The 12,729-nt window shown below is 44.9% G+C and overlaps 1 protein-coding gene across 1 annotated transcript; it reads right to left on the bottom strand.

The window, feature by feature from the left end:
* Window positions 1–6,466: 6,466 nt before the first annotated feature.
* Window positions 6,467–9,905, bottom strand: SOCS1 (suppressor of cytokine signaling 1). Its single transcript, XM_075767503.1, has 2 exons — window positions 9,423–9,905; window positions 6,467–7,446 (listed from the first exon to the last, which is right to left on the bottom strand). The coding sequence occupies exon 2, from the start codon at window positions 7,369–7,371 to the stop codon at window positions 6,748–6,750; it is 624 nt and encodes a 207-aa protein (XP_075623618.1). The 5' UTR covers window positions 7,372–7,446; window positions 9,423–9,905; the 3' UTR covers window positions 6,467–6,747.
* Window positions 9,906–12,729: the final 2,824 nt, after the last annotated feature.

The raw sequence follows: 12,729 nt of genomic DNA on the forward strand, positions 1-12,729 counted from the left end.
TTGACTGCTTTTTATCTGGGGAGAGCTAAAAAAGTAGCTAGTAGCCGTATTCCTTATGTAGCATATATATCTCCCAAATTCACCCTACTGATACTGTTAGAGATCATACCTATCTTACTTCAGTGTTAGAAGTCTATAGGATATACCAACTCCATCTCCAGATCTCTCTAGATTGCCTGAACAGTGATGGCATACAGGCAGGTCAGGAAATAACCAAACGAGACTATTTCACCGAGTGTTACAAAATCCGTAAGCCTTAGGTCTGTGTTGTAATGTTTTGGGGAGAATATTTTATGTTCACTTTTGTTTTCAGTGCTCTATCTGGGAACCAGAAATTGTTCAAATCCCAGAGGATACCTAAAATCTCAGCCTGAAAGCTCAATCTTACTCAAATTCCAGTAATAATTAGTTTCTGCTGTAGGGAAGTTGATTTGGGGAAAGTTTGGTTAGGGTGAAAATGTAGCAGTTACCAGTTTCAGTTTGAAGGGTACAGGGGAGACTTGCAAATGTTCTGCAGAGCTGGAAGGAATGGGGGCAGGAAATTGCACACAATCTTTTATGCACACTTTCAGTATCAAAACTGAATAGCATAGATATGGTTTCACATCACCCTCAACCTGTGAGTTAGCTGGGGCTCTATCAAGGAAGAAATCTTGAAGCAACCATAGATCTTGGATTTAATTTTTAAAAGATACTTACTGTTACTTAATAATATTATCTATAGAAAAGTTGATCTGCCCTGGAAATTGATTTCACTGCAGCTAAGATTTCACTCCAGATGTTTGTATGTTCTGATATGATAAACCTGTGGTTGAATATGGCTAATATTTTTATTTTTCCCACAACAGGTGGAAATGTTGTGACTAGAGTAGATTTACCAAGAGAAATAATGGGTCCACAGAATCCTCCATATCTCTTCGTATTCACACTGTGTCTTGCAAAGCATACTTAAATTCAGGATCCATGGGAACGGGACAGTGCTGGGAACTGGTCCTGTGCTAATTCTACCTCTAGGGTGCCTATCAGACCAGTATAGTAACCCACCTCATTTTCAGTTTAAACTTTGTGAAAGATGGAAGAGATTGGTGAAATTATCTAAGATCTTCAGTCTAAGGTAAAGGTAACTGAATTCAGAGGCTTCCTTTACAGTGACAACGTATTCATCTGCCAGTACGCTGGTAACTTTTCATTCTATCTTGACTTAACCTGGGAGCATTTTAACCAGATTAAAGGATGTCTTTATAGCTACATGGAAATTACAGACTTAGAGATTTGATCCCACTTGTGCCTTCCTTTTAAAGCTTTCTCCCTAACCGCTATTCTCTGCTTCTGCTGATACCACCACTAAATGTCCCAGCATTCATCACAGTAAAGCCACCCTTTACTACTATCTCCTCTGAAAATTTGCTAATTATTTTTTCTTGATTGCTACTAAGTTCATTTTTCTCCTTTCTCATCATTAACATATTCACCTGTGTATATATTGTGTGTCTTGACTATTGAAACCACTGATCTCTTTTTTCTGCTACTCAAAAATAGAGTATCAGGAGGCCAGTTAGTGGTAGAATAAGGGAGGGACAAATATTTTTTTGCTGCCTTAACACAGTCAGAGTGTCCTCTCAGGCATCCTGGCATCATTCTGGATCTGCCCGTGGAATATCTCACTGTAAACCTGAGCATGTTTTGGCCCACTGTACTCGGTATAGACAACTACAGGCTGTAGAATTCAGAATCATGTGTAAACAAAAGATAGCACTAAGATTAAACTAAATAACCCTTCCCTGTAACAAGAGTAAAAAGGAATTAATTATGATGGAAAAAAGAGGCATTTAACGAGTATTTCTAGGAAATAAGTGATGTGTTTGGCAATAGATAAGCGTGTAAGAAGCCTCTGATTAAAAACATATTAATCATGTAAAGAAAGTTCCCCTTTTTTACCACTCAATCAGAACTATTCCATAGGGATTATGCACAGCTACAAGCACAGCACAGTGGATCTTATTCAGCAAAAAATGACCAAATCATAACAGTTGCTTTATTTCAGTTAGCAGCAGAGAACAAAAAAACCCCAAAACTCTCTATCAGTGAAGGTGAACCTTCGTGCTCACAAGCAGAAGCAGGCCAGGCATTAGTAATTCACAGAAGGAGACAAAACTCTTAGAGAGTGATGACTGGATTTATCATACTTCTATGTAGCTGGGAGCTACAAAAAATATACCTATAAATGAGATTAAAATGACAACAGAAAGGTGATCCTACTTTGCCTTGCTAATATTATGAAGAATTGCAGAATGAAGGAAGCTGAGCAAATGTGGCTTGTGGCACAGTTAGCTATTTGCTTTATTCTGTTTGGCTGCTATTCCAGCCTCACAATACCTGCTTTTCTTAGAGCAGACGACAGGGCAATTGCTTTGCTATGCACAAACATCATCTCTATCATTCTTGTCTTCGATAACCACCTCCAAAGCACGTCACTGAGGTCCAGACAGAGGGGAAATACTTTTTGTGTGTGGCTAACTCACCCATCTGTCAGTCAGGAGTTTATATTCTGACTCTTTGGCCTTTGCTGCTGTGCCATACTTGAGCAGTGGTTGTATGTTGGGACAGGTGGGAGAAATTGGGCTTTTCTTTATGGTCCCTGCTGGCCTGTGTTCCTGTTATTCCATGGACACGCAGAGCAAATTGGACCCAGGTGTAGCAAATTTGGCTGCTATGTTGGGAAACAGCTGTGGAGGAAAAGTCAGATACAGTGACAGGATCTGAGTACTATGCAGAAGTATGACAACAGACAAGTCAGTGGCAATGAAAAGTCTTGAACGGCACTTCTTTGCAATTGGGAGAAACATTCTGGAGACCTACTGCATATGCAGTTGTTAGCTTACACTTTGGCAGCGCAGGAAGCAATGTAGAGACTGAATTAAGTCGCTGTTGCACAGCCTTTGTCACAAAGCTGGGATTAATGCATAAAGGCATTGCTCACACAGCTGTCAGCACCATGAATGGAGGGGTGGAAGGAGAGCCAGGGACTGAATGACAGCCCAGCCCAGCAGAAAGGGCTGATGCTGGATCTGAAGGAGAAGGTGCGGGAGGTGAATGCACTGTTCAATAGAGGATTAAGTACAAGCTGGGTGAAGGGTATTGATGGCTAGATATGGTCAGCGTGTTGCCCTAGGGGACACTTTTTTTCTTGACTGTTGAAAATAGCATCAGTGCTGACTGCAGCTGAAGTCTCACTTCTTGTAAATGACTTCAATCATAACAGAATTAGCATGACCACAGCTTCACAGTGGGTAAGGTTATGCTTGTCATTCAAGAGGCTCCTACTGAGCATTCAGTAACTCTTCACGGCTCAATTAACCAGGTTGTCTGAACACCTACAGTTCTAGTAATTAGCTCTATTCGTTAGCAAGTGTTTTACAGCTGCAGCATGGTATGTAAATTAACCTACTCTGAAAGCAAATGTGTGTTTCAGTCCTTAAAAAGCAAGGAAGCCTCAGTCTTGCTACCTGTACAGTCACAGGAACGTTACATGGGAGCAGGGCTGGGTGGTGTCCAGTGGGACCCTGCTGCACCATTCCTCACCCTGCTGCTCTCTGTAGGATAGAGGCCCCCAGGGTCCTTGTGGGTGGCACAGCCATGCTGTAAATGGTATTATTTTAAAACTGTCCCTTCCCTGCTAACTGTAAATACTGCAGTCTTGTCAGAAAATGCGGCTTTGCTCTGCCATTTGAGCATGGCTCAAATTCTTCTGTAGTCCTTTACCAGATTGACTGTTTACTTCACTTTCCAGCCACAGCCAAGAGTGAAAAGGCCAGAGGAAAGAGCTGGGCAAGATGGGAGGGACTGGAAACATCACTCTTCACATACTGTTTAGCAGGGAGGATTAAAATCACTGCACTGTTATGTGTTTCCATTGCAGAATAGGTGCAGAATTCAGCAAACTTCCTATTTGACCTTGCTGGTACTTTATTAAACAGAGGATGAGAGATTTGACAGCTGGAATTACTACAGAAATCTTCAGGAGAGTCCTACTATGCCCCTTAGATGCGACAGAGTCCTTAAATCAGTGCACACAGGCAAGCAGACATTTTAGAGCGCCCTTCATTAGCCCTTACAGAAGGCAACTCAGAGTGAACACATATACTGTGGTTAGGATCTCTTAGTCACTTTGGAGCAAACTACATGTACCTGCTAGAAAGAGGATCTCTGTCCATTGTATTGTGTGCTGGGGGGAGAGAGAGAGAGAAGAGGAAGAAGAGTAAGGCAAGTGAAAAGATACGTACTTTAAAAATACAAGCCAGTTTTGACTCCTCTTTTCTTAAATGACCTTTTATACAATTCTGACCTTCTTGTCCTTACATATAGTTTTGATTATATTGTTTTCTGAGCTATCTCATGTTTGCTGTTCATATTAAAGACAAAATGAAGGTATTTAGGCACTTCATGTGGGAGGATATGGATCATATCTGCTAAACTTACTCTAAAGCAATAAAGGGGAGAGAGAAAGTAAGTTTTGTTTCTGCCAGGAAGAAAATGAAATGGGCTTAAACCCTTATGCTTTTCATTCCATGCCTCTCAGTGGGAAGCCCCTTACAGTATATCTAGCTCTAGTTTTGTTTGTTTTTATTAGCGGTAGTGGAGAACCTTTGAAGCTACCATTGTGCTTGTTCTCCCACTAGTGCTGTCATGCAGCCACTCATTTATATAGCAAGGCAAGATTCATTAGTTTGGGGCCTGAAGGGTTAAGAGATACTACATTGTGGGGCTGGGAAAAGAGGACAGGGAAAGGGATAACAATCTCTGCCGACAGCAAACCAGTTTGGCAGCCTTCATCCTACAAAGACTTTTTTTTTTTCCAATTTAACTTCTTAAAGCTGTTCACACTCAGGCAATGGCTTTGCTCTGCTCTCGTATCTGCTGCATAGCACAGCATTCGCTACTTCCCCAATTTATATCTTTGCAGCTGCTGTGGGAAAATGCATCATTCAGCAACTAATTCCAGCTTTAGAATTAAGTAGAAATGCTGTCTGCTAATCTCAGCCAGGGATGGCTGACAAGGGAATGGAAGACTGCTAGGCAGGGCTGATCCAAAGAACATTTTTAGGGAAGCAGCACAGTACAGGGTCATGTGATACTGCCTGTATGTTCATTCTTTCTCTCTTTTTCATAATGTCCAGTGCGCTGTGAGTGATCCTTAGTCATGCTTGAGGAGGAAACCTATTTATTCCAAAGAAACATCAATGATGTAAGCTGATTGTGTAGAGTAAATATTAAACAAATTATTCAGTAAGGAACACTATTAACACATACTGTTTCCTAAAAGTGGCTTTAGCTTTAAAAGGAATGTGATTTACAGTAGAGGGAGAGACCTTTTATCTTCCAAACTCTAAAGATGACTTCATTTACTGCTTACATTTACTGTAAGCACCATAGATCTGACAGAGTACATTTCTGTGAAAGACTCTGTGCCTTCTTTGAAGTGATTTGGTTCAGCTGGTTTTCTAAGTCAGCTTTTCATGGACTTCAGGAAATGCTTGGGGGGAGAGGAAAATCACTTTATCATAATACAGGTGACATTTTGCCAAATTAGGCATCTCAAGTCATTCACAGTTACAGCTCTGTGGGGCACTGATTTTGCATTTTATGAGCAGATAGAAACCCAGTGGTGCCTTCACCAGTTTCCTACAAATGGTATTACAAAACAGTCTAACGTATTTTAACTTTCTCTGAATGCAGATTAGCCACTACAATTACAGCTTCAAATCTATAGGCTTATGCTCTCTGGATCCTGTCATAGAGCTAAGTCAGAGATTCTTTTAAAATATCAAGTCTGTGCTCTGTAGATGACCAGGAATTTAAAACAAGAAACACCTTTTTGAAGTCTAAAGATGTCTGCACCTTTGCCATTTTGTGTATGCCAATTTAAAGACAGAACTAAGCTATCCTTCCCCCAACACATAATGATACAGCGTACACTGCTTTTTAAAGTGTGTGAATGGCATTTCTGGACAGTTTTATTTTTCTCCCACCAACATTCATGTGGTTTGGTTGTGTCAGACAGCAACCTCTTCTTGCTTAGAGCCTTGTAGCTTTTAATAGAAATTAGGCAAGCCAGAGTTGGTGCAATTTGCACAGCCAAGGGTTCAATTCACTCTTTCAAATACTATGCACCACCATAGTCTTAACACAGTGTTTGTGCCCTCATGGATTCAGAGGAGAGCTAGATTCCTGGGCAGATTCATCCTGAGTACATTTTCTACTTACTTGCATCTTTTTATTTTAGGCTTTTTGTGGCAGGAATCCTCTGTCTGCTGGACTAGCACTAAAACAGGCTAGTTCAGTAGGGTAAAAAGCAGGACCACACGGAGACCTGTCTGTTGCCTGCACTTACACACTCAATTAGCAGTTAACGTTTGTCAGCAGGATAGATACCAGAGCCTTTAAAACTAAAACCAGAGATGCTATCTTTTTAAAAACTTTCACAATAAAGTTTATTATGTTAATATCATTAAAAATATTATAAAATAATAAAATATTCTGCTTGGCAGAAAAATTATGCCAGGGTTTTAAGACCCCAGGTTTGTGCAAACAGTTTTTGTAAACATAAGTCAAGTGTTCAAGTTCCATCCCAAAATACAGTAAATTGCTACAAAAATAAGTTTGTTCACTGTCAAACATGTTTAAAAACCCAGGAACCTGGATTTCTTCACACATCTCTCACATGTCCCTAGACAGTTAATGCTGTACTTATATCTGAAATGGGAAGGATTTCAGATAGTCCTTTAAAACAGGATTAAGAGGGATCTGGTTTAAGTTCTCTCTTCCGAAAGTCTTCACAATGCTCTTCCGGCAAAGCTCCTGCAGGGGCTGCACACGGACTTTGCGCAGGGGGGTAACCAGTACCTTCCTCGGGGAGCTTAGATAATGTTCCAGCAGCTTGAAAAGACAGTCAAAAGTCTCTTTGCTGCCATCCAGGCTGAAACGCCCAGTCTGAAAGTTTATCCGGATGCTGGTGGGCCCAGTCGCAGTCTTAACACTGATGGCAAAGAAGCAATTCTTTTGTGTGCTGTCCCTGATGAGGAAGGTGCCCTCCGGCTCCGACTTCAGCTTCTCGTGGGCAGCACTGACACTCAGAGGTCCCCAGTAGAAGCCACAGGCATCCAGCAGGCTGCTTGCTCGAGTGATGCTACTGAAATCCGCTTGCGAGCGAAAGGTTCGGAAGTGTGTGTTGCTCTGTGCCTGCACAGTGCTGGGCCGGCCTGGGCCGTGATAGCCTCGAGCCTGTGAACGATCCCGTGCTGGAGGGTCAAGTAGACATCTCGGGTCCGCTGCAACTGCATTATCTGCTGACACCTTGCTGTGCGCTACCATCCTACAGCCTAGACCAGCGGATGCGGTCTTCCATAGCGTCAGCGGCTACGGCAGGGCAGCTTTCCAGCAGCTATTCTGAAATGCCAAAGAGAGACACAATGATCCCTAGAGAAAAGCGGCTGCAATCTCTGAATGACCAAGTCTTCCATTCATGTGCCTCCCACCCATTATAAAATAATAAAATATTGATTTGCCAATTTACACTGGGCAAAAACAACTGCTTGCTTTCTGACAAGATTAGCAGTCTATCACTATGGCCAAGTCCAAAGCTCCAAAAACATTTAGCAAGGATCATTAACAGCTACATAATGCAGTTTCCCTGCTAGGAACCCACAGAAGCCTATCAGGACCTACAGCGAGTCAAATGCCAGGACCCTCTCATTGAGAAGTTATCTTGTGCACGCTCCATCAGATTCTCAAGTTTCAGAGAACAAAGCAACAAGATTTTACAACTGAGTTACCAATTTCTCTGCATCTCCCTCTTTCCATTCCCCAATCCCAACTCAGATGTGGGAACTCAGAGAATAGCATTATTTGGTGCATTGCATAAAAAAGAGAAAGTGGGTGAAGGGAATGTAAACTCTGCAGCTGGGTATGTCTCCGGATAATTAGGAAAGAGGGGAAGGTGAATAGGTGCCATTGTGCGACTGAAGAGTAACTTGGAAGGGCAGCCTGAAACACTGCCGATTTACACAGTAATCCTAAAACTACTTTCCTCTCTCCAGTTAACCTGAGGCTCAGCCATAAAAGGCAATTTCCCATTCCCCCAACTTTCCCTTGGGACAGCAATGCTACAACCTCACTAGCTTACACAAATCAACCTCTATGAACCCTTAAAGCATTACTCCTCAGTCTCTCTCTCTCTTTTTTGTATTACATGCACTTTAAGTGGCCCAATCTAAATTGCTTCCTATTGATATATCTTTCAGCATGAAGGACTAAATTCATCCCTCGTGTTACTTCAAAGGAATTAGCAGTGCTGCACCAGGAATGAGTTTGGCCTGAAACGTCTATCTCTGACAGTGTGGTTCGATACATCTCCGCTGGCTGCCTTGACCTTACTGGCAAGCATAGATTTTAGGATTTATCCCTATAGTCAGATATAGATCTGCAGCAGCAGCTTGTTGAGAAACCTTGAAGTATTCTCAGAAATGAATCCCTCGGCTATCTTCCAGTTCACGGTAACATGCTAATGAAGATTTCAAAGAAAGAAGTACGCAGCTGTATTCCTGTCTGTGCTAATTTAACAACTTGATGTTTAGTTTCATTTAGGTCATATTGCCGCCTGAAATGGCAAAGAGGGTTGTAAAATCCTTAGGCTGGCAAATAACAGGCTGAAAGTAGCATTGGGCTTTCTTTACACAGCAGAAGGAAACTGATGTCAATTTTTCCAATTACTGGGCCAGGATTATCGCTCAGTATTTAAAGTTAACAAAAATTAAATTTCATGCTGGTGAGCAATAACCACTAAGCCCGAGATCTAAAAAAATCGTAGGGCTCCCTAGCAGAAGCCGTCCATCGCCAAGAGTCTGTGGTGCCTTTCCAAAGGGCACAGAGCAAACACGGGCACGCCAGTTCTTCTGAGCCTGAAAGCCAGAGCTGGCGTCCGGTACGAGGGTGCCTCGACTCCGCCGGAGCAGAACCTTCGGCGGGGGCCCGGCCCCGGCTCGTCCCGGCGGCGGCGCCCCACTGGCCGCCGCGCTCCGGCCCGGGGGCTGCTCCGGTTCCTACCGCGTAGCGAGGGTCCGGGGTCCGTGGAGATGAACGGTGCCGTGGGGAAAAAAAAAAAATCACTGCGTGGTCGTTTTATTGTTTCTCCCGCTATTTTATACCAGGCTCCGTCTTGAGCACGGACTTTGAGACCAAAACGGAGGACAAAAATAGAACAAAAACCCCAAAAAGGCAAAAGCCCCCAAAGCCACCACGCTCTTGCACAACAGGCAGGGCTCCCTTGTGCCTCCGGAATCTGACCTCTTCTAACTGCGGCGCAGGAACGCTTCGATGCACGTCGCGGTTCGCGAGGACCCCGCGAGAAAGAGACCCTCCCTTACCTTCGCCCGGGGCGCCGCGGGTGGGGGCCGTCCCCGGAGCGCGCAGCATGGGCGCGGGCTGCGGACAGGGACGCGCCGGCAGCGCGGCGGCTACTCCTGGCCCCGGCGGCCGGCTGAGCATCCTCCGCGCGGGGGCCCTGCCTGGCGCCGCAGCGAGCCGGGGCTCCCGCGGGGCGGGCGGGCGGACTGCACTTCCAGCGCTCTGGGCCCGCTCATCGCCTCTGCTTTCTATTTAACGCGGCGGCGACGCTTTTTCTGTACAGCAGCTCCTCCCCTGCCTTCTCCGAAAACACGTGGCCGCCGCTTCACTTTCACTTTCCGAATGAGTCACGGCCGAGCCGTGCCCACGGCGCCCGGGCTTCCCGCGGAACGCGCCCGGAGCCGGAGCTGCTGGAGCGCCGTGGGCAGCTCCCGGCGCTCCGAGCGCGCAGCTCCGCCGGTGCCGCCGGGCGCGGGCAGGGGCTGTCCCCGCTGCAGAACCCCGGCAGCGGGGCTGCGGCGTACGCCCCCGCGGGCTCCTTGTCCCGCTCCGCCGCTGGTGCTGGTCTCCGGCCTCAGGTGACCCCGTTTCTTCTGTCCGACTAAATCTGGTTCGATTCTTTTTCCCTTTGGTTTTTTGTTTGGTGGTTTGTTTTTGTTTTTTTTTTTGGACAGCCCCAGCGAAGCGGTGGTGCAGAAGGTGCCCCTGGGTAGCGGCGGGCAGCGGGTGCAGGGTCAGGCGGGCCCGGCAGGAGGTGCTGCCTGGGAAGCCCGAGCACAGGAGTGCTCTGAAGCCAGAGGGAGGCGAGGGGACACTAGAGGTAGGTGATGAACAAGGCTCTGACCTGGCAGCTAGCTCAAAACGGGGGGGGAAACAATGGCAAGAAAAGCAAGCAAGCAACCAACGTGGGAAGTTTTAGCGTGAAGATAACAGCTCTCCTCAAAGCTAACAGGTCAGCATGGACAGAACAGGTGAGAGGACTTAGTAAGTTAAACGTCCAAATTTAGACAAATAATAATTTTAAAGTGAGAAAAACATTCAGAGAAAGCTATGATCCTTCCACTGAGAGGGCTGTGCAGATGCTACACTGGGTTTTGAGTTCTCAAAACAGAATTTCCCCGGGGGTTTTCTACAGGGTAATCAGATTTAAAAGTAACTGTTCAAATCCCCAGCTGTATTTATAACCTTGCCAGCAGCCAGTGCAGGAGGCTTGGGATGCTGTTCTGCTCACCCAGAGGGAGACCTCAAGTATCAAAACCAGTGGCTTATATGCTCCCTTAAGCAGGCCCCAGTAAAGTGTGTCTTCTTCCAAAACTTTGTGTCAACACAATGTTTTGTGACAATGAAAAGGAAATGTTTCTGTCAAGTGATTAAGAGGACAGGGGCTGCAAAGGACTTGTGAGTTGTCCTTTGGGATGAAGTTGAGGGAATGTTTTTCCTGCTTTGAGACTGAATATTCTTTTCAAAATCCAGTCACAGACTGAATTAACTTGATGGTAATACAGTGCCTTACAGTGATTTGCAGCCAGTGTACAATAGGTGAACCTGGAAATTTCTCATGACGCTTTAGCCACCAAAATTTACTGCTTATGTCCTGTCATGTGAGAGTATAGTTATAATGAATTTGGAGAAACAGAGCTTTTCATTAATTTTAAGACCTGGCACAGAGATTCACTTTGTGCTCAGAATCCTCTTTCAAACAATTTTTGAGCAACTGGGCTTAAGCTAAGGTTTGCATAAACAGCTGGGGGAGGGAAGCTCAGCTGCTTTTCTGTGTAAAACAAAAGCATGAAGGAATGGTGGAACTGAAACTTACTTTAGAATTCAAACATGCAATAGTGAGAAATGTTTTGCTACTATTTGCTTTGGTGTAATGTGCTCCATGCAGCGAATAGATTCAACTCTGTTTGTTTGTATAGAGATTTGTATATGGCACTGTTCATGTTCAGACAGGTACTACAACCAGGCCTTGCCCTTAACAGCTTGAAGTCTACTTAGGCAAGACAAATCCCCTTTCTCCCTGCCACCCCTCCAAAGAAAAGATATTCGAAGTGCTTAACTGTGTCACAATAAGGTAAATCAGAGCCAGAAGTACAGCTCAGATCCTCTAACTCCTCACCGAGCCCCCGAGGCGCCCAGCCCAGCTGCCTTCCTGCTACTGCACCCTTGGCTCCTGCCATCACGGTGACTTTAAGGAGTGGAGCACAGCATAGCTATAATGCAGCACAGCGGTACAAGTGTTTCTCAGTTGAGATGAAGGTTGGCTGCAGGTTGCTGTAGGTGTGCCAGGAAAGGTGTTCCACTCTCATGTAATTTTTAATTTTGTAAGATCACAGGGGAAAGAAAGATTCTCCAGGTGCACATGCAGTCTGTCTGCCATGTACTGAGTAAGCTGACAAAGCGTCTGTCCAAAAAGTCTTCTTCATTGAGCAGGAATGTGGTAATAATATTTAGCTGCAAAGCTTCAGAGCTTGGCAGGGCTTGAATGGGTAGGTGAGCTCCCAGTCACTGAAGAGAACAATGGAGTGAGCCTGCCAGCTTGGACACCAAAAGCCAAGTGCGTCAGGCTGCTACTTAATGGAGTTTGATACCATGTCTACGTGAGTCACAAGCAGAGTGGTCCAGGGTGCTCCATAAGGTGCTTTAAAAAGGCTTGCCCAGGAGAAGTGCGCATCAATCATAACATGTGAAGGAGACTTGTACAATGAGTGAAGACTGTGAGTCTTGAGGAAGAGCTGGGGTTTTAGACTTGAGGGTCCCACAAGTTGAGCTTTCTTGGAATATCTTCAGTTTTACCTACTCATGTTTCCTTTTGCAAACCACCATTCCCATCCTTCTTGCCTCCTCTTCCTCTACTTAAAATCTCCATAATCTGGGCCTTGGAAAGAGCTCCATGCCAGCAGGACTGGATAAAATAAGGTTCCTCTACCCAACAGAGGGCTGTGCATAAATTTGGAGCCAGTGCTGAGCTGCTGGGCAGAGCACACGTAGAAAGAAGGTGTCTAGAACAACTGAAGTTGAAAGCACTGCTGCCAGTTCAGATGATTCTGGTCTGTGCTCTGACACTCAGCTTAATGAGCACTTACTACTTATTGCAGAGTGAATTAGACTTAGAGTCTGTTTGGTAAGTAAAGCCTTCCTTGTGACATGCCTTTTTTTGTCTCCTCTTTACAAAGTACCATTTCACGTGGAGAAACAAATTGTGTTCCCTTTCTTCCCTGCTGATGGTCTCAGAAAAGAAAGGCAAAGTCTGGGGAGAAAGAAAATTATTGGGAGACATTATCCCATACCCCCTTCTCCCTTGTTTCTTGGGGCAGGAAAGTAAAT

This window comes from Balearica regulorum, chromosome 15 (genome assembly GCF_011004875.1).
Source record: "Balearica regulorum gibbericeps isolate bBalReg1 chromosome 15, bBalReg1.pri, whole genome shotgun sequence".
Taxonomy (NCBI): Eukaryota; Metazoa; Chordata; class Aves; order Gruiformes; family Gruidae; genus Balearica; species Balearica regulorum.